General features: G+C 53.5%; 1 protein-coding gene across 7 annotated transcripts in view; it reads left to right on the forward strand.

Moving 5' to 3' along the window:
- The window catches only part of ANKS1A (ankyrin repeat and sterile alpha motif domain containing 1A), a 179,429-nt gene extending 165,023 nt beyond the window's left edge, over positions 1-14,406 (forward strand). For 3 of the 7 annotated variants that reach the window (XM_060615252.3, XM_060615254.3, XM_060615258.3), the window contains 11 exons: positions 1,140-1,238; positions 2,053-2,205; positions 2,318-2,425; positions 4,123-4,287; positions 5,982-6,107; positions 6,332-6,403; positions 6,576-6,662; positions 7,254-7,391; positions 8,880-9,050; positions 9,356-9,454; positions 10,050-10,797. In XM_060615252.3, coding sequence (XP_060471235.1) covers positions 1,140-1,238; positions 2,053-2,205; positions 2,318-2,425; positions 4,123-4,287; positions 5,982-6,107; positions 6,332-6,403; positions 6,576-6,662; positions 7,254-7,391; positions 8,880-9,050; positions 9,356-9,454; positions 10,050-10,169 — 1,338 coding nt within the window. In that variant the 3' untranslated portion in view covers positions 10,170-10,797. Of the gene's footprint in view, positions 1-1,139; positions 1,239-2,052; positions 2,206-2,317; positions 2,426-4,122; positions 4,288-5,981; positions 6,108-6,331; positions 6,404-6,575; positions 6,663-7,253; positions 7,392-8,879; positions 9,051-9,355; positions 9,455-10,049; positions 10,798-11,651 lie in introns of those variants that run through there. The other 4 variants (XM_060615253.3, XM_060615256.3, XM_060615255.3 and 1 more) reach the window with 4 other exon arrangements.
- Positions 14,407-21,559: the final 7,153 nt, after the last annotated feature.

Raw genomic sequence — 21,559 nt, forward strand, 5'->3', positions numbered from 1 at the left:
AACATAACTTTGGTATGCCCTGAGAAACCAAAACATTCACTTTACTCACTTTATTGCTGTGGTCTGCAACCAAACACATGAGATCTCTGAGGTATGCCTGTATATTAAGTAGTAAGAGTAAGGTGTTGAACAAGATGTACAAGAATTCCGTTTGTGAGAGAAGGAAACTGGCCTCAGAGGGACATCCAGAAAAGTGGTACCAGTTGCCTCTGTGTTGGGGGGGGGGCGGGGTGCTGTGGCTGAAGGTGGGGCAGAATGCGCGAGTTTTCGTGGATCATAATCTGAAAAGACTTACCTGATGACGCTACTGTGAGGCATAAAGCCTCATCATAGAGGTTGGGGACAGGGAGCAGCCAGGTCTTAGCCCCACCGCCAGATGTGTGGCCTCGGCAAGTTCCTGACCTCCCTGCCTCCTTTTCTGCATCCTTAACACGAGGATGAAAAGGATCTACCGCACAGGGGCGTGAGTGTGAACTGGTGTGTCCGGGTCACAAGCTCTGGGGCCTGTCATCTAGCAGGCACGTACACAGTGAGTGCCAGACCTCCCTCTCCTCCCCGTCAGGGGTCAGGTTCGTGGCCCAACTCTGGCACCCCCCCAGCTCCCGGGGCCAGAAGACTTTCTCTGACATCTCTCCGCTTTGAGACTCCTCTCCTCCCTGGGTTGAGGCTGGTTCCTTGGCTGACCACCTGACGTGGCTGTCGCAGCCTTCGAGTTAGGAAAGCATGTCTGTGAGGAAGCTTGGGCTGGTCCACCCGCCCTTCACCTCGGATGGTTGTGGAACCCGCCCCCGAGAAGCGCGTGGACACAGAGTGGGGCCAGGGCTGTGCCTGGGCCTGACATGCCGGACCCCGCCCCGGGTTCGGCTGTGGCCCGCGTCACTGCCCTGTGCACATTCGGAGCCCCGGCGCTGCCCAGCCCGCCGGGGGGCCGCTCGGGCGGGAGTGGGCCGTCTGGGCAGACTTGTGTGCTGTGCACCTCGGACTCCTGCCTACACAAGACTCTTGCTGCCTGGCCCGGCCTCCCTGGGGAGCTCGGGGTCTCCGTCCCTCTCAGCGCTCGTGCTAGAGGAGGGGCCACGCAAGGCTGCCGTCAGCCACCTGTTCACGAGGACGCTCACGTGAACCTCTTCTGCTTCCAGGGGCCTAACGTGATGGAAGAGCAAGACCTGCGGGAGATTGGCATCAGTGACCCACAGCACCGGCGGAAGCTGCTCCAGGCGGCACGGTCCCTGCCCAAGGTGACCGCTGACAGCTCGGTGGCCTCGGCCTGTGCCGAGACAGGGCCCTGTCCCCGACGCCACCTGGACCCAGAATAGGGAAGGAGCTTGGCTCCAGGGCACGCAGATCGCCACAGGCTGTCTGTCTCTCATCTCGAGGGACACGGCGGGCAGCACAGAGGCCTGTTTACTTTCTTGCCAAGTCCCGGGGCCCGGAGACTCAGCAGAGACTAAGGACAGTTGGGGATCCGGTACAGGCTCTGGAGGGAGGCTCCAGACCCCTGCCCAGCACAGGAGCTGGTACCCACAGGTTTGGCCTGTCACCTGGAGCCTCTTGGGGTCTTTCCTGACTCACCGGAGACCAGGCCAGCCTGCACCGGCCCCTGACGTCAGCCCCTCCCCAGGAAAGGCAGAGGGGTGCTCAGGGCAGCAGGGGAGGCAGTTTTTCCCTGGGGGAGCCAGGGGCTGGTAGGCCCAAGCCTCTCCCCCTCGATTATGGTGGTGCTAAGTCCAGGGTACCCAGAGCTGGGGAAGCATGAACAAGTCCCAGCAGTGGGGCCAGTGCCCACTTCACAGGAACATACCATGTTGTCCCACCAAGTCTGTGACCTTGTCATAGCTCAGTGGGAACCCCTCTGCAAACCTTTCTCCCATCAAGCTGTATCCACTAGGGCCGTCTTCCCCAACCCTGGAATGCTCCGGTGACCCCAGATGGGGGAGCCGGGACCAGAGCAGTGGTACAAAGGGCTGTGTGAAGGGAGGAGACTCTGGTCCTCTGGACTTTTGTCCCATGAGTGCTGAGATGTCAGTCCTACTGCCCCTTCTTGCCCCACAGGTGAAAGCTCTGGGCTATGACGGCAACAGCCCCCCATCAGTGCCCTCCTGGCTGGACTCCCTCGGTCTGCAGGACTACGTCCATTCCTTCCTGTCGAGTGGCTACAGTTCCATTGACACTGTGAAAAACCTCTGGGAACTGGAGCTTGTCAACGTGAGTGTAGCCTCTGCTCAGGCCAGACCTGACCCACGAGGGTGCGGCCTGGGGCTGGGAGGAGAGCTACAGGCGTAGGTGTGGCCTGACCCCTCCTCTCACCCCTGCCCAGGTCCTGAAAGTCCACCTGCTCGGCCATCGCAAGCGCATCATCGCCTCCCTCGCAGACAGGCCCTATGAGGAGCCACCCCAGAAGCCCCCGCGGTTTTCCCAGCTGAGAGTGAGTTGGGGAGGGGTGGAAAGGGATCGGTGGGTGTTCTTCATATTGCTAGGAATTAAAGAGAATTCTTGAGAGATTCTTTAGAGACACTCTGATCTCTATAGTAGGGGAGTGAACGATCCTTCCCCTCTTATTGTTGGACCAGTTCTGCCCCTGGGCCCAAGGAGCACAGAGCAGGAGTTGTTGGGCTGGTCATTTATCAATTACATGCCTCCCATCTACATCAGAAGCTTGAGAGGGCCTATAATAAAGGATTCTGTTTAAATATATGTAGAAAGTAAAATGTTAGAAAAAGTAGCGAAGCAAATATCGAAATCCCAGCAGCTGCTGGTGACAGAGCCAGTGGGGCAGGCAGGGGGCAGGAGGAGCCCCCTTTCCAGCAGTCTGACGTGAACCTGAAACAAGACTTGAAATCCACAGTGGGACCTGTGCCCTCCCCAAGTCTTTGGAAGGAAAATCCCTGCACTTGGGGTGGGCTAGAGAACCTGTGGTTTTATTTATTTTTTTAATAAATTGTTTTTAATGTTTACTTATTTTGAGAGAGAGAGAGAGAGAGAGAGCGTGCGCACAAGCAGGAGGACAGAGAGAGAGGGAGACACAGAATCTGAAGCAGGCTCCAGGCTCTGAGCTGTCAGCACAGAGCCCGATGAACGGCTTGAACTCACGAACAGTGAGATCATGACCTGAGCTGAAGTCAGATACTTAACCGACTGAGCCACCCAGGCGCCCCTGATTTTATTTATTTTTAAATGTTTGTTTATTCTGAAAGAAAAAGCTCGCGGGCACGCCCACGTGAGCACAAGCAGGAGAGGGGCCGAGAGAGAGAATCTCGAGCAGGCTCCACACTCAGAGCAGTGCCTGACAAAGAGCTCGATCCCATGTCCCTAGGATCATGACCTGAGCCAAAACCAAGAGCCACCCAGGTGTCCTGAGAACTTGTGGTTTTAAAATCCTCATGGATGCTTTGTGCTGAAGCCAGATAATCCCTGACTGCAGGTTAGACTCTGAGGGCCCACGCTGAGGTCTGGGACAGGCTCTGTTCCCAGACCTGTGAGACTGAGCCCCTGACGAGCACTGGGCCCCGAGCAGGGCCCTCCGAGCCTCAGCCCATGGACGGCAGCCTCATGGCGTGGGCGTTACACAGGAGACCGGCCTGAGGAGCAATGCACAGCTGACATTCAGTCGTGAAGACCTGAGGAGACAGGGGCTCAGGGTGCTGACTGGCAGCGCTGTGTATTTTCTCAAAAAGAGCTTTGGATTTGGCCACGGGCCCCAGAGATCTTCAGTGAATTGTGACCGATGATTCCATCTTTGCTGAATATCAAAGTGGCTTCCCAGCCCTGTAACCATCCCTTTCCCCGTGTGGCTTCAGGCCAAGGAGGGTGCAAGTGAACTGGGGGTGCCCCCGGTGGCTGCTTGCCCGCCCTGCTTGTCACCAGGGCTTCTTGACTCCGGGAAGAATTTGGTTGGTTTGACTGTACCTGGGCTGGGCCCAGAGGCGAGGTTCCCCACCGGCTCCTGGCCCGGCGTGCCATCTGTTTGGTGCCTGCTTGGTGTTGGTCCTTAGCTTAATGCCCGTTCTGACGGGTACACCTGCCCATGCGGGGCCCTAACCAGCCCCAGGACTGGGTGACACCTCCAGTCTAGGGACTGATCTGATAGGTTCCAAGGTTTACCTGGGTTTCTCTCCGCTGCAGTGCCAGGACTTGCTCTCCCAGACATCATCCCCGCTGAGCCAGAATGACTCCTGCACTGGCCGCTCCGCTGACCTGCTGCTGCCTCCTGGGGACACGGGCAGGAGGCGGCATGACAGTCTTCATGACCCTGCGGCACCTTCTCCAGCGGAGCGCTTCAGAATCCAGGTGGGGCAGGAGGGGAGCTGTGAACGGGGGTCCCCAGACCCCTCCACTGCCCCTGTGTCCCCGCGTCAGCAGCAGGAGGAGGACCCCGCCTCCTCCCCCTCAGCCCCACCCAGCCTGTGTCTGACGTCCAGCCCCGAGACTCCTCGGCTGTGACCACCTGGCTATGGTCAGCTGTCACTGCAAGGGCCTTTCCTGTATCTAATGTGGCCTCAGAAGTTCAGATCCACTGTCTCCTCTTTGACTACAGCCTCTCCCTTCCAGCCCCTCAGGCTACTGGCCCTGTTTCTCCGCCTCTTGGCCGCTTCTTGGCCCCCTCTTGCTTGTCCTGCCTGTACCCCAGAACTGCTTTCTCCCCTCCTCATCTCCACACCCTGCACCCTGCCTGCCCAGCAGAACTGCAGCCTGGGTCAGACCCTGTTCTTCCTGCTACATTTCTGCAGCCCGGTGTCGGGCGCAGCTGGGAGACACATGTGGCTGTGCCATCTACTCTCACAGACCCACCAGCCGCTGCTGGGCCCTAGGCCGCCCTGAAGCCCTTGCCCTAGGTTGGCCCCATCCTGCACTCCTTGCTCGCGTCTGACAGGGCATTGCGTTCAGGGCTCCCAGATGTATTCAGGCCCCACCTGTCCGGCTTCCTGCCTTACACAGATTCCAGGCTTTGTCTCTTATCCCCCACCTTGGCCTGCTGGTCACAAGATTGACAGGTGTCCCTCATCCCCTCTCACCCGCCACCCCCCACCGCTAAGGTGAACTTGAAATTCACTGCTTTTTCCTCTCTCCCTTTTTTTTAAAGGTTTTATGGAGGGAGGGAGAGAGAGAGAGAGAGAGAACACAGCAGGGAGGGGCAGAGAGAGAGGGAGAGAGGGAGAATCCCAAGCAGGCTCCGTGCTGTCACACAGAGCCCAACATTGGGCTCGATCTCATGAACAGTGAGATCATGACCTGAGCCAAAATCCAGAGTCGGATACTTAACTGCCTGAGCCCCCCGGGCGTCCCTGCTTTTTTTCTCTTGCTCATACTTCTCCTCTCCAGCACCTGCGGATTTCCTTCTCCTTTCACCAGCACAGCCATGACTTTGACGAGATTGGAAAAGCATGTTGTCCAAAAGTTTTAGTTACTCCATATGAGGAGACTTCTGCACAGTGCTGGGAATGGAGGTCGTAAATGTTTCCTAAATTTCTTCCCGCCTCCCCACTTCTACCAGTGCCCTGGTAGAAGGACCCCGTCACCTAGCACCTGGATTTCAGTGGCCTCCTACCCTCTCCCCCACCCCAGCTTCCACCTCAGGGAACACTACAGAAGGTCTCCCTAGCACTGGATACTTGCCCACCCCAGAATCACGTGGGGTGATCCCTGACTTGGATGTGAGGCTCCCAGGGACCTGGCTCCTGCTCCCCATCCTTTATGCTTTGTGCTTGTTTTCTCCTCTCTGGTTTTAGTCATTTCCCGTCTCCACCTCAGAGCCTTCCTGACTGAGCCTGCTCTCAGGTGGCTTAGGTCCTGCATCTCTGGTGGGGATGGGCCTCACCTTCGCCACAGTGCCTCTGCATGGCTTGTCTGTCCCCTGCCCTCCCCACCTGCTCTTGAACCCCTTGTGGCTGGCTTCTTTGCCCTTGGGTGGGCTGGAGCTCGCAGAGAGCCCATGAGTTCCTCTGGAGTGGGCAAGCAGACCTGTGACCCTGCGTGTTCTACAGGAAGAGCACCGCGAGGCCAAGCTGACCCTTCGACCCCCCAGCCTGGCCGCCCCCTATGCCCCTGTGCAGAGTTGGCAGCACCAGCCGGAGAAACTCATCTTCGAGTCCTGCGGTTATGAAGCTAATGTGAGTTGCCCCTGCTGCCCATCTCTCCTGGCTGGGACCAGGGCTCCAGTGCTATTCTGTACATCTCAGACGCCCCCAGCACCTAGGGAGAAGGGGGGCCTCCCAGCTAGGATGGGGGAAGGGAGTTGGGAGAGGAAACCCTTTGGCTCTGGTCCCAAATTGGTTGGGTCGCCCTGCATGATAACACAGGACTTCCTAAGCCCAGTTACTGCCTGCTCCTTCAGTATCTGGGCTCCATGTTGATCAAAGATCTTCGAGGGACAGAATCCACCCAAGACGCCTGTGCCAAGATGCGGGTAGGTTGTCTGGGGCGGGGGGGTGGGAGGGGGCCGGCTGGGATAGGAGGCATCAATTTGCAGCCACCTGGGCCCTCCCACGCTGTGTACAGGGGGAGGCCGGGGCCTGCGGGATCCAAGGGGCTTGGCCTTGAGAAGGGACATTCACAGGACAACTCCTTGTTTCGCATAGAAATCCACCGAACACATGAAGAAGATCCCCACCATCATTTTGTCCATCACGTACAAAGGTGTCAAGTTCATCGATGCCTCCAACAAGGTGTGCTTCTCACAAACACTATTGGCGGGAGGGGACCCCTCCCCCCATGCCTCACCCCCCCACAAGCTGGGCGTCATACCTAGGGTGTCCCCAGCCCTGTTTATTTCTCTTCATTGCTACCACCTCGCCCAGATGCTTGCCACTCGGCTGCCACACATCCTGATCCCAGGACCCTGCCCTCGTGACAGGCGACTATTGTCTTCCTCAGCATGGGTCCTGTGGGCCTCTTACCTGTTCACGGGCCCTTCACGGTGTGATTCTCTTCATGAGCAAAGGGCTCCCCCGACACCCCGCACTTGGAACCCCACCCTCCTGAAACCCTCCCCGCCTTGCCCCCGCCCTGGGCTGGAGAGCTGGTGGTCAGATGTGAACATTTTACTCCCTCGGTTACTGTGATCACAGGTGGAAACCTCTAAACCTAAGTCAGGTGAGGTTAGACACTGTCCCCACCCCCACCAAACAAATCGGAGAGAGAAGTAGTGGCATATTCGGCTACACCCCGGGCAGGGACAGAGAAAGGTGGGTGACATAAAGGGGCTGAGGTGTGCCTCAGGGGGCGGGAGAATTCCAGACCCTGCTTTCCCCCGGCAGAACGTCATCGCGGAGCATGAGATCCGGAACATTTCCTGTGCGGCCCAGGACCCAGAGGACCTCTGTACCTTTGCCTACATCACCAAGGACCTGCAGACCAGCCACCACTATTGCCATGTTTTCAGCACGGTGGATGTGGTGGGTGGAGTCCCACCCCTGGGCACGGCCGGAGGGGGCCTGCATCCAGATGGCCTCAGTGCAGTGCTGTCCTGGTGCATGGGTGACACTTAGGAAATGTTTTGGTTCCGAATGAGGCCCCGGGAGCCATCCAGTCCAGTCCCTTTTATACAGTGAGGAGACTGAAGCACACAGAATGAGAGGCGCATCCAGGGTTCCAGTGACCAGGCTTTTCCCACTTCTCCCCAGGTGTTTCTTAGGTCAGCCAAGGTCTCCCCCAGGCTCTTTGTCAACCCACCACCCTATCCTCTATCAGCAGTCTCCCTGAAACGTCCTCTGTCTCCCTCTTGGGGGCAGCAGTGCCCTCCTGACATGGCCGTAGGCTTCCTTCTCCCAGATTCATGCCCAGGCTGGGCTCTTGTGCCCAGGGACAGCGATGCAGCAGGGACTCCCTCTGCCCGGAGACAAGGCCCCCGGCCCTCTCCTCATCCCCCGTCTTCTGTCCAGATCCCTGCCGTCCTTGGGGAGAGCAGCTGGTTCGCAAGTCTCTGTGGCTTCTGGAACACAGACGGCTAGGCATCCTCAGCCCCGGGACCTCAGTGCTTGCTCCCGGCCTGGCATGAGACTCGGGGCTCTGCCGCTTGCTGGCTGTGCAGTCTTAGAAGTTCCCTCTCCCCAGCTCCTCATCCCAAAAGGGGCTATAATGTGACCGGCTTCGTGGGGTTGTGTTGAAGGTTAAGCGAGCTCATCTACCCCATACTCGTAGTTCCTGGCACTTCCCCTGTAGCTCACATTTTCCACATCCAGTCATTTCTGCCGTAACACAACATATGTGCTTCTAACAATCAACATGCTACATAAAGTCACACAGTAAACACCAGGGTTTGGGGAGGATCGAACTGGGGACACAACACTCAGAAACTTTATCAGTGACACACTAGAAAAGATAGGAACCTAATAAAAACACCGGCACCGCTTTGTTCATATTAAGTGGTTAAGGCATACATAGGTGTCACAGCAGGACCCTACCTTGAGAAGGACCTAAAGTTGGCCACCCCCGGCGGCCCATTTGTCAGGGGAAAAGAAGGCAGAGAGATGAAAAGAGAGACACCCGGATGGAGGGACAGGGTGCAAGGAGGGTGCGGAGCGGCACAGACAGGTGGTGAGGTGGCAGGCCCCGGGGTCTCCGGGGAAAGCTGAGACACTGGGTGGAGACGGCGCGGCTGGGCCTGACTGGCAGGCCACCTGGGTGCGGGCTTGGTCCCCTAGTGTTTACAAAGTCCTGCTTGAGGAAACAAGACGTGTGTGATGCTCAGATTGTTCCCCAGCGTTATCAGTCACTTTGGGACAGATTTGTGTTTTCAAGCCCGGTGTTCTGAATTGGCCGAACCCTAACCTGTTCAGGGGTCACCTATGCTCAGGGCTGTGAGGCCAGGGCAGGGGTTCGAGCAAACGGATGAGGTGGCTCTTCAGTCTCGTGTGCTAAAGTCACGCTCTGTCTCCTCCCAGAATCTGACCTACGAGATCATCCTGACGCTGGGGCAGGCGTTCGAAGTGGCCTACCAGCTGGCCCTGCAGGCCCAAAAGTCCAGGCCGATGGGGGCCTCCGCTGCCGAGACGGTTGAAACAAAGTCTTCCAAACCGGTGCCTAAGCCTCGGGTCGGCGTGAGGAAGTCAGCAGTACGTGCACCGCGGCCGCCAAGAACCCCCCCTCCCCGGGATTCGAGGGCTTGGGTGGAGGGGGCTCCAGGAGGGTCTTCTCACGCTGCGGCCGGCTGGCCGGCCCCTTGGGGAAGCACCGTTATTTCCTCTCACGGGAGGTGGACAGCTGTCCCCCCCCCCCCCCCACGGGCTTCTGTCCCCTCCCTTGCCAGGCACCACCAGGGCCCAGCCGGTGGCCGGCGTGGGGCTGCAGAGAGCGTGGCCCGCAGCGAGCCCCCAGTAACGTCACCCTGTGTCTGTGTCTGCTTTGCTCTGCGCCCCAGGTGCCGCTGCCCCCCGATAGTCGCTGTTGTTACTGTCACACCTGCACCACCCATCGTCCTTCTTACCTACCGCTGCCGTCTGTTAGTCCTGGAGTCAAGGTCTTTACAGCTCCTGCTGTCTGTGTGTCAGTCTCCCCGAAGTGACCGTGAGCTCTCTGAGACACTAGTGGCCTCCCCCTCTCTGCCTGCGTGACATTCTTTCCTGAGCTCCCCCCCCTCCCCGCCATCCCTGTCTGTGCTTTAGCTGTTTCTCTGTGTGTCCTCTCTCCAGAGGGGCGCTCCAATGGGGCGCCCATTGTGGTCTTGCCCAGGGTGCGCTCTCTGGTCCCGCCTGAGGCTTGGAATTTCCCAGCCCCTCGCCCCCCTTCCTGTCACCCTCAACAGATTTGGGGCTTCGAGCACCACGCTCAGGTCAGGCAAGGCTCCTTTACCTGAGCAGCTCTGAGAAAGCCATGGGAGAAGTCTCTGAAGAGGCCTGGAGGTGGCCCTCCCATGATGCTCCAGGGAGGGTGCTGCTTCTGCCACCCTAGCCCCAGGGAGCTTGCTCTTCAAGGAGAACGGGGGCTGCCCCTCGTGTCCCTCATGCTGGCACGACGCCAGCGTGGCCCGGGCGGGTAGGAAGGACAGCTGGGCCCTGTTGCCCCCCGGCCAGGTACAGCGCGCCATCTGACCCCTCGCCTTTCTTCCTTGGCAGCTGGAACCGCCCGACATGGACCCAGATGCCCAGTCCCATGCCAGTGTCTCCTGGGTTGTGGACCCTAAACCAGACTCTAAGCGGAGCCTCAGCACCAAGTATGAGACCACTATCTTCTAACCGCCCACCCCCTGTCTCCACTAGTCTCACTGTGCCTTGCCATCCGACCTCTGCTCTTCTCAGCTCTCCTTCCGGCTGCCCACCCCCGGTGGGCTCTGCTCTCCTCCCGGGCGGCAGCTCTAGACACTGCACACTCACAGCTCGTACCCAACACCACCGGACACTGTGAAGTCCCCCCTTGGGCGAGGACAGCTCGGTGGGGGAGGGGGTGAGTTGCTTTTGAGGTGGGCACCAGGAGGGCTCAGGGGGCCCTGTGGCACCCAGGAAGCCTCAGCGGGCAGGCACTGTGAATCCTGAGGGGCGGGCGGTCTTCGAGCAGAGTCCAGACAGCACCCTCTGACTAGGCCGGGCGCTCCATCCGCCCTCCTCTCCTGTCTTCCGTGCTGAACCACAGCCGGGAGCCGCTGCCGGGAGTGAACTGTCCTTTTGCACCTTTCCTGACACAACCAACCACTGTGACCACCTGGTGCCAGAATCCCCTCGCACTCTGCTCACGGCTGGCCTGTGGCCCTGTCCCTCTCTCCTCTGCCGTAAGGTGCTGGTCTCCCTCCAGCGAGAGCCTGAGCTCGGCGATGTGTCTTGACTATTGTCAGACTGCGTTCTGTGAGGGCCAAGGTCCTCGGGCACATGCCTGACTCCACAGCATGGAGCTCTGAGCATCTGAACACCCGCGGGCCAGCTTCCCTCGGCAGGTCTCTGGGTCCCGATGAGTCTTCCGCTCCGAGGAACGGGATGGCATATATGTGGTCGGCCCCTCGTGTCTTCACCAGTGAGTCACAAGGCCGGCCCTGGAGTCTAGCTCACCGAGGAGGAAGGCCTTTCTGTAGGACCCGGCAAGAGGGAGGCCTGTGCCCTGCACACACGGTGCACCTTCTTCCCTCACAGAACAGAGCCGCTCAAGGACAGGGGCCTGGACCGAGCCGCTCCCATTGTCATCCAGGGGCTGACACTTCTCCACAGTGTGGGGGTCAGAGCTAGTCAGCCGTCACCTGGTCCTTCCCCGTTCGGCCACCCGCAGCCTCTCAACTCCTCCGAGGGGGTAGGCTGTGCGGTCTGTTCAGCAGCAGCGGCTGGGATCCTGGAGCCGAGGCTTTGAAGAAGCCCCGCCTTGTCCGGTGAGGGCAGATCAGCTCAGATGGCAGGAGACGGGAAGGCAGCAGTTCCGGGAGGAAGCAGTGCAAACGTAGGATAGTCCGGTAGAGAAGCCAGGAGGCGACAGCGATTATTTTAGAGCTGAAGCCCAAGTCGATAAACCGGGGTGGGTGCCTGTGCCGGCCTGCCTGTGCTTGTGCCTTCCTGAGCAGACGTGCTGAGCCGGAGACGGCCGTGGGCCACGGGCGCTCGGAACAGCCACGAGGGCGCCCAGGGGAGGCTGTGAGGGACCTTCTGCTCTGCTTCCATGTTTCCTTTCAGTTTCCTCCACCTTGTGCAGGCCCCTTTGGTTAACCCTCTCCTCCCCCCGTTGTGTTTGCTTCTGCCAAGCTGAGCCACCGAAGGAGCCAACTGTGCCGCGGAAACACAGACGTGGGGAGCACAGGCTCCTGCCACCGCCACTGCCGTGTCACCTGCGCTTTGAGGACCCAGGCCCAGCCTCTGCCTGTAGCAGCTCCTCGGGGCTGCTCGGCCTGGACCTGCCACCACCAGGTCTCACAGAGCGAGCTGCACTCCAGGCCTCAAGCAGATGAGACTGGAACTCCAGAGAGTCAAGAAGTGACTTGTCCAGAAGATGTTTTTTAATAGAAAAAAATTTTCTATAAAATGAATTTTTAAGACTTGGCTCAAACCTCTAGGTTAAACTGCCAATCTTTAGAGAAATGGCCATCAGATCAGAGGACAGGGGACCTGAGATTGGCTAAAAGGCCAGTCTGTGCAGGCTTCTGTCTTCGGGACGGGACCTTGGTGTGGTCCGGTAGGGTGAAGAGAAGGCAATGGCCCATGGGTGAATTGAAAGCAGGCACAAGTGGGCAAAACTGAGTAGGTCTGTTAGAGTCCACTTTTCAAACCCAGCCAAGCTAGTTGCCATTCCTTATGAACTGCACGACTTCTTGTCCCGTCTAGAGCCGGACACAGCCTCAGCAGTGAAAACACAGCCTTAGGGGTACCCGGCAAAAGGAAAGACTTCCAGTCCGTTTCTGGGGTTCCAAATGTGAAGGCCCAGGGGCCAGACGGAGCTGAGCGAGCAGCCCCTGGTGCCACGAAGTCCGAGCCAGCGCCCGGAGCTCTGGGCCGCTCCCCAGCCTCTGACCTGGCGGTGGTCAGAGCGCCGGCCCACACGCTCTCTGGCGACCTCAGACTGCCTGAGTTCAGTTGGAGAGAAGAAGCAGCTTTGTTTTGGGCATTAATGGGTAGGTCAGCTAAGACTGCTGCCTGCCAATTTGTGATTTGTCTAATTGGGTCTGTGTGATTAGGACTCACTTTGATTCTCTGAATTATTGGTTTGACTGTTGTATTTCAGCTGCTGGATTCATCCCTGGCTCTAAGTGTGGAGAAGGCTATATTTAGCCTTCTTGGGTGACAGTCAACTTGATTCTCCCCCAGCGTGGCCTTCAGGGCAGGCTGGGGTCCTGGTGCAGCACTGCCACTTAAGCCCTCCTGCTGGCTTGCTTTGCTTTTTAATTTGGAATCTCGCTCTGTGCTCCTCAAGTGGTGAAGGGAATGGGGAGGGGGGTGGGGGGGACAGGGCGGTTGCTGTGAGGCTGAGGCAGGGCCAGGTCAGCTGCTCGCCCAGTACCTTCCAGAGTAGGGAGCGGAGAGGAGCCTTTTCTCCCGCCGGTGATTCAGCAGACCTCACGCTCTGCTGGCGCGGTGCAGGCCGCTCCCGGGACCAACATTCCAGGTTAGGTGGCACTTCTTTCCCAGTGAAGGTTGTGAATTGAAATTCTCTGCTGGTTCTGTGCAGGGAGAGTGCTCTTGGGCACACTCACAACCCCTGCGGTTGGCCAGAAACGGAAAGCCCGGCCCCGTCCTCCTGCTGACTTGCTCTCTGCCCGCCACCGCAGGCCCCGCCAGTCCCCTCCTCTCTGGAGCAGAGGCGGGTAACACCCCACTTTCCGGTACTAAACAAGGACCTCAACACCCGGACGCTTGGCTTCACTTCCCACTTCTTCCGAGGCCCGTGAGCTTCCCATCGGCGGCCGCCATGCATGTCCCGCCCGCCCCTGCCAGCCTCGAGCCTCTGACGGAGGAAACCCAAGGGCCGTGCTAGTGCCGGCACCCTCGCCTCCACCCGTGGACGGCCTGGCCTCCCCCAGTGCGCCTCCCGTGCGGGAGGCCCCAAAAGAAAACTGTGTAGACACTACGATGAGCTGCTCAAGCTTTTTGTTTTTAAATCCTCTGTAGGTGTTTCCTCCCCTTGAAGCTGCTATATCCTTATTTATTCAGGGTGTTGTCATGTTGGAAAGCCTTGGCTAGTCTGCTCGGGCGCTGGGTTTCGTTCTGAGATCGGTTTCTTTCTGAATAGTCAAGAAGGGTAGGGACTGGATCTTTCTTTCCTTCTTACTTTTCCTGTGGGGCAGGTACTCTTCCTTCCCTAGAAAGGGATAGTGTAACTTTAAGGACAGGCTTCAAGCGGAAAAGCCCCTGCTTCTGCACTTCTCTGAGTCTCGCTGCGTTTTCTGAGCTGTGCAGAAGCCCTTTCAGGCAGGACTGGAAACGGAGTCAGTACCTGGCACCGGCCTCAGGTTCTCTGCTTGCTTCTTTCTCTCTCGCCGGCTGGCTGCTCTGAGCAGTAGGACCCCTGACAGGCTCTGTATTTGCAAATGCTCCACATCCCTCTCTGGTCTGTAGCACCGGATTCTAGAGGGAGTCCCTGAGAAGCTTCTGGCTGAGCAGGCAGCAAACATAGTTGCAGTCGTTACATTAGAAAGCTAGTCTGACCTCGGTCTGTTTCCGAAATGCCCAGACCTGCAGAATGACTGTCAGATGCAGTTCACAAAAGTGTTGTTGCTAATGGTGTGGCAATGGGACTGAATTGTAATAAAAATGTTATTTAATCTTTGTCTCTGTATTTTGATACTTGAATGAATTCCCCTTTTATTTTACTGTACATATAATTGTTAATCTGATTTTGTCCGAATTACGAGCATCTTGTGGTACCAAACATAACCGATCTGTGCAACAACATAGACTGACCTCACTACATGAGAGAGAGTGTAAATATCCCTGGGCTTCCAGCTTTGGTTTTGTTATTTTCATAACTGTACAACTTAGAACAGACTGAATTAATAAAGAAGCAACATGAAACCAGCCTTACTTTTGGGGAGTTTTTGAAATGGAAATCTTCTTGATTGTTTTCTGGCAGGGCAGCACAGGCCGTCTGCCGGCTCTGGGGGGGGGGGGAGGGGGAGGGGGGTCAAGCATCCCACCGTGTGGGTGCGGGGACTCCGCTCTGGCTAGCGTGCCTCAGCGGGAGGCTGCCAAGGATCACCCGTTGTAGTTGGCCCTGTTGAGCTGCCAGGCCTCAGTGACTCACCTTCCCTCCTTAGACCAGCTCCTCTGAAGCAGGGGCCGCATTCTGGTTATCGCCACAGCTCCGGCGTCCTTGTCTGGGCCTGTCAACCCACAAGCGTTTATTGAATGTCTGTACAGGACCATGTTGGAGGATTCTGAGCCCTGGACCAGACGTGTCTCCCTCAAGGAACTTAGTTTTAGACAAAAACTAGCTACCAGCCCGAGCCACACTGGATGGTCCCTTGAGCGTCCGAAAGGAGGACTGCTTTCAGAGCTGGGGGCGGGGGGATGGGGACAGGGAAGGAGGGGCCAGCACCTGGGTTGGTATTTAAAGGGGAGGGTTTAGAAAGGCACACACTGCACTAATAACCTCTTCGCTGACAGCATCTATATTCCAGACCCCGCTAGCAGCTTTCTAGGCACCCATCTCGTTAGCCCTCACACCTTTCTGAAGCAACCGAGGCTCAGAAAGATGACAGTACTTCCCAGGGCCAGCTGGAGAGGACCTCAGGACCATCTAGTCCAGTAGCTTTAGGCGTCCTCAGAGCCCCTGGTCCCACGCCTGCTTGCACCCAAGCCGCCTAGCAAAGAGTTTCTGTGAAATACTCCATTTGTCAAAAGGCTTTAAAAGAGACGATCACAGGGATGCCGGAGTGGATCAGTCGGTTAAGCATCCGACTTCGGCTCAGGTCATGAACTCACGCTTTGTGAGTTTGAGCCCAGAGTGGGGCTCTGTACTGACAGCTCAGAGCCTGGAGCCTGCTTCAGATTCTGTGTCTCCCTCTCTCTGTCCCTCCCCGACTCGCGCACGCTCTCTCAAGAATAAACAAACATGAAATAAATAAAAAATTAAATAGACAATCGCTGATTTAATCCAACACCCAATTGTATTTATGAAGCAAACAAGACCCCAGAACAGGGAAATGCTTTTCCTAGCTAGCCAGCTAATAGAGGAGGGACCAAATCCCAGCTTCTTCCAATTAGAGCTTTTTAGGCCAGATCACATTGACTTTGGGAAGCAGACTGAGGTCCAGTTGTGGAGAGCCTCACTTACCAGCTAGGAGGTTCATCCTCACACCCCTGTGCTCTGTGGCTCTGGCACTCTTTCCTAGACAGAAAAAAACCTTACAGCCAGGAGAGAAAGGCCATAATTAGTATCACTGTTGCTCTGGAACAGGGTGTCGGGACATAGTGCCACTGTCATAATCCCTTTTGGCATCACTTGGAAGCCTTACGTATGGGACTCTTAGGCTGCATGACCCCAGCGCTGCAGCGCTGATCACGCCTCGGTAGCCGGATGGGCGGGGAAACATTCCTGTCGGGCACCTGAGCCTGCCCTTCTGAGCCACAGGCAGGGCTGCGGCCTGGCCAAATGAGGAGGGAAAGACTAGGAGGAGGAGCCGGTTGGGGCAGCTTCACAAATGGAAGGATGGAACACACTCACCAGGAGTGAATCTGCCTGCCCCATCCTGCCTGGCCATCCCCGTCCCCGTCCCCATGACTCCCTCTAGGACGTGCTCTGGGGGCAGGGAGCTGTCAGGAGTCCAGCATTACTGTCTGCTGCTGAACGAGGTAGACCCTCTTCGTGCACTCCCTTCTCCCCCATGACACTTTACGGCATCCTCACCAGCCACCCCCCACCCCACCCCCACCCCCACCCCCGATTCTCTGCGGTCAGGAACCCAGGCAGCTGGCGCGTTACTCCTGTGGCCAAGGTGGCTAACCCTTTAGGCAGTGGGCAGGCTCCTGGGGAGGCAGAGCTTGGCAAGCTGGAGCCCTTTCCAGAGCAGCTCAAAATGCCCTCTCCGCCCTGGCCACCTCTGGCTTCCTACAACTACAGGGTACCAGGGCTCACCTGCCTCCCAGCACACAGGGACAAGCACACCTTTCCGGATGTCCTGCAACTCAAACTGTGTGGCTCACACAGCACTGCTTGTCACCCGCCGACACCCATGAAGTACAGAGTTTAAAGTGGCCATTGCCGCTACAACTCTGTGACTGCTTCCTTCAGGATTCCGCTATCAGGAACAACACAGTTTTAAACAAATTTTTATCAAATAAAAGAATTTCCCCAACACCACAAAATATTCATCACCCAGTAATGGGCCTGGGACAACTGGGTAACCAAGGGGGTGGCGGAGACAGCACAGGGAAATTCCGATTCCTACTCACACCAAAATAAATTCCAGATGGCTCACATATTTAAACGTAGAAAAAATAAATTCCAACAAAACTAGAAGAAAATGGGGAGACTTTTATTTTCATAATCTTGGTTTGAGAAAGCTCTTCCCAAGCATGCTACAAAACTCTGAATCCATTTTTTAAAAGATTAATATATTCAACTACATAAAAGTCAAACATTCTTGCAAAGCCAAATGCACCATTTAAAAAAAAAAAAAAGCAACTGAAAATAATGTTTGCATCACACATAATGAAGGACAAAACTTAACAGCTCCCAAAATAAACTGGAACTTCTGCTTCCAGGAAGATCAAGTAGACCTACTTTTCCCTATTCTTGCTAAGAGCAAATAAAACCCCTGGCAGAAACAGCACTGGCACAGACAAAGCCCAGACCAAAGTCTGCTCTCTGTAGCCAAAGGACCAGAACGGAGGCAGCCTGGTAAGACAGAAAACTGGTAAGACACAGCTCTGCTCCATTCTGCCACTGCAGAAAAACAGTAGCGGCCAGCAAAGGCCAAGGGGACTTAGACCTCCCCCCTCACCAGGCAAACACGGTGCCCCCCAACTCCCACTGGGGTGGTATCGAAGGAGGCCTAGTGGAAACCCACCAACGCCTGGCAGTAACGAAGCTGCTCCCGAAAAATAAAATAACCAAAATCAAAATCTCCATGGATGGACTCGACAGCAGGATGGATGGGAAAGAGGCAGAATCCAGACTGGAAGGAAAATGAATAGAGTCTCAGGGACCTAGGAATCCTAACGTAAGATCAAACATTTGTGTCAGCAGAGTCCCAGAAGGAGAGGGGAAAGGGTTGGAAAAGTATTCGAGGAAATAATGGCTGAAAACTTCCCAAATTTGGCAAGAGACATAAACCCACAGATTCAAGAAGCTGAGCATACCCCAAACCAGATGAACCAAAAGAAATCCATCACATATCATATCCAAGGTACATCATAATTAAATTTCTGAAAATGAAAGACAAAAGTCTCTGACAGCAGCAAGAGATGAACCTTGCCTACAGGGGACACATAATGTGAATGATGGTGGATTTCTCAGTAGAGCAGTGGAGACCAGAAGGAAGTAACATATTTTTCAGGTGCTGTAAGAAAAAAAGAGCCAGGTCCCATAGCCTGCAAAAATCCCCTTTAGGGATGAAGAGAAGTCAAGACATCCTCAGATGAAGGAAAAGAAGGGACTCAGCTGCAGATCTATCCTCAAGGAGTGATAAAAAGGTTGTCTAAACAGAGGGGAGATAATATAAGAAGGAGCCTTGGAACACCAGAAAGGATGAACAAACATTGAACAAAAATATGGGTAAACTCCATAGACTTTCCTTCTCCCCTTCAGCTTTCTAATGTGTTTGACAGTTGAGGCAAAAATCATAACACAGTCTAATGTGTTTCTAAATATTTGTAAAGGGAATGTTCGAAACAATTATCTTTTTTTTTTAAGGGGAAGGGGCAGAGGGAAGGGGGGGGTGGGGAGGGAGAGAAAAGGAGAGAGAGAGAGACAGAGAGGGAGAGAGAGAGAGGGAGGGAGAGAGGGAGGGAGGGAGAGAGGATCTTAAGCAGGCTCCATGCCCAGTGCAGAGCCTGATGCAGGGCTCAGTCCCACGACCCTGAGATCATGACAAGCCAAAATCGAGTCATATGCTCAACCAACTGAGCCACCCAGGTGCTCCAAAACAATTATCATTTAAATGGGGAGGGTAAATAGATGAAAATGGAGGTAAGGTTTCTATTCTTTGTTCGAACTGGTAGAGGACATCACCAGTAGACTGGCAAGCTATGCATATATATAATTCCTAGGGAAGACACTAAAAAAGTTATGCAAAGAGATAAACTCAAAAACACTATGGATAAAATAAAAATGGAGTGTAACGTTTTTTTTCAAGTAACTCAAAGGGAGACAGAAAAAAGATGAAAACAGAATAACTAGAAAACAAAAGATGGCACACTTAAGCACTAACATATCATAATTACACTAAATTAAATGGTCTAAAAACACCAATTAAAAGAGACTGGCAGAGGAGATTAAAAACATGAACTATACGCTGTCAAGGAAACACACCTCAAATAATATAAACAGACTGAGCGCAAAAGGATAGAAAAAGATATACAGTGTAAACATCAATCAAAGGAGAGCAGGAGTGGCTACATTAGTATCTCATAAAGTAGACTTCAGAGCAAAGACAATTACAAGAAAGAGGGGGCATTATATAATAATAAAGGGTCAGTGCAGCAAAAAGACACATCAATCAATGTGTATATGCCAAACAACAGAATTGCAAAATATATGCAGCAAAAACTGACTGAATTGAAAAGGGAAAGAGACAAATCCACAAATGCTATGGACTGAAGTGTGTCCCTCCCAAATTCCTATGTTGAAGCCCTAACACCCCAGTGTGACTGTATTTGGAGACAGGGCTTTTAGGAGGTGATTAAAGTTAAATGAGCTTATAAGGCTGAGGTCCTAAATCAATTGGATTGCTAGCCTTATAAGCAGAGGGAGGGAAGGAGAGATCTCTCCAGACACAGGTGCAGAGGAAAGGCCATGTGAGGTATACATAGCAAGACGGTAGCCATCTATAAGCCAGGAAGAGAGTCCTCACCAGAAACTGACCTTGTTAGTCCTTGATCTGGGACTTTCCAGCCTCCAAATATGTGAGAAATGAATTTTTGCTGTTTCAACCACCCAGTCTGTGGTGTTTTGTATGGCAGCCTGAGAAACCTAATATAATAAATATAGTTGGAGACTTTAATTCAGCTGGAGACTATCAACTTACAGAATGAATAGAGAGAAAATCATTAAGGATAGATTAGACTCAACACCACCATCAACCAACAGGATCTCATTGACATTTATAGAACAATCTGGCCAACAACAACAGAATACATATTCTTTTCAAGTGTGCATGGAACATATACCAAGATAAACCAATCCTGGGCCATAAAACAAACCTCAACAAATTTGAAAGAGTTAAAATCATATACAGTGTGTTCTTGAATCACAACAGAATCAAAGTAAAAATCAGTAACATGAAGATAACAGGAAATCCTCTGAACACTTGGAATAAATACACTTCTAAGTAACCCATGAGTCAAAGAGAAAGTCTCAAGGGAAATCAAAATACACACTAAACTGAATAAGAATTAAAATACATCATGTCAAAATTTGTAGGACAAGGTAAAGTAGTGCCAAGAGGAAAATTCACAGCACTAAATGCATATGCTGGAAAAGGGGACAAGTCTTAAATCAATATTCTAACTACCTTCAAGAGCCTCAAAAAAGAAGAGCAAAATAAAGCCAAAGCAAGGAGAAGGAAAGAAAGAATCAAGATAAAAACAGAAATCAATGAAAATGAATGCAGAAATTGGGAAAGTATCAATGAAACAGAGCTTGTTTTACGAAATAACCAATAAAATTGACAAACCTGTAGCCAAACTGACAAAAAAGGAAGACCGAGATTACCAATATCAGGAATGAAACAACGGCTATCACTACAGACCCTGTAGACATCAAAAGGATAAAAAAAAGAATACTATGCACAACCCTACACATATAACTTTGGCAACTTAGACAAAATAGACCTATTACTCAAAAAACACAACTCACCCAGGGTGAAACAGATAATTCAAATAGCATTATAAATATTGAATCCATAATTTTAAAAAGTCTCCAAGACTAGATGAATTCACTGGAGAATTCTACCAAATGTTTATTTTTTATTTTTTTTTTTAATTTTTTTTTTAACGTTTATTTTTTTTTTTTTAATTTTTTTTTTCAACGTTTTTTTATTTATTTTTGGGACAGAGAGAGACAGAGCATGAACGGGGGAGGGGCAGAGAGAGAGGGAGACACAGAATCGGAAACAGGCTCCAGGCTCCGAGCCATCAGCCCAGAGCCTGACGCGGGGCTCGAACTCACGGACCGCGAGATCGTGACCTGGCTGAAGTCGGACGCTTAACCGATTGCGCCACCCAGGCGCCCCAACGTTTATTTATTTTTGAGACAGAGAGAGACAGAGCATGAAAGGGGAGGGTCAGAGAGAGGGAGACACAGAATCTGAAACAGGCTCCAGGCTCTGAACGGTCGGCACAGAGCCCGACGCAGGGCTCGAACTCACGGACCGCAAGATCATGACCTGAGCCGAAGTCAGCCGCTTAACCGACTGAGCCACCCAGGCGCCCCTCTACCAAATGTTTAAAGAGGAATTAACACCAATACTACACAATTTGTTCCAGAAAACAGAAGAGGAGGAACACTTCCTAATTCATTCTATGAACTAGTATTACTCTGATTCCAAAACCAAAGTACAAGAAGACAAAAACAAAAACAAAAAGACCACTATGAACTAATATCCCTCATGAATATAGGCACAAAAAATCAATAACAAAATATTAGCAAATACAATTCAGATATGTAGAAAAAGAATTATACACCATGACCAATTGAAATTAATTCCAAGGACAGGAGGCTGGTCAATATTTGAAGATCAGTCAATGTAATCCAATATATTAACAATCGAAAGAAAGAAATCCCATAGTATCTATTGATGCAGGAAAAAAAAACTGACAAAATTCAAATCCCATTCATGTTTAAAAACTCTCAGAAAAAAATGGAAATAGAGGGTGAACAATAGTTCCCTAAAGATGTCCACATCTTAATCCACATAACCTGTGAATATGTTACTTACATGGCAAAAGATAATTCACACATCTGATTAAATCAAGAATCTTGAGATGGGGAGATTACCCTG

Source organism: Panthera onca, chromosome B2 (assembly GCF_046562875.1).
Source record: "Panthera onca isolate mPanOnc1 chromosome B2, mPanOnc1 haplotype 2, whole genome shotgun sequence".
Classification (NCBI taxonomy): Eukaryota; Metazoa; Chordata; class Mammalia; order Carnivora; family Felidae; genus Panthera; species Panthera onca.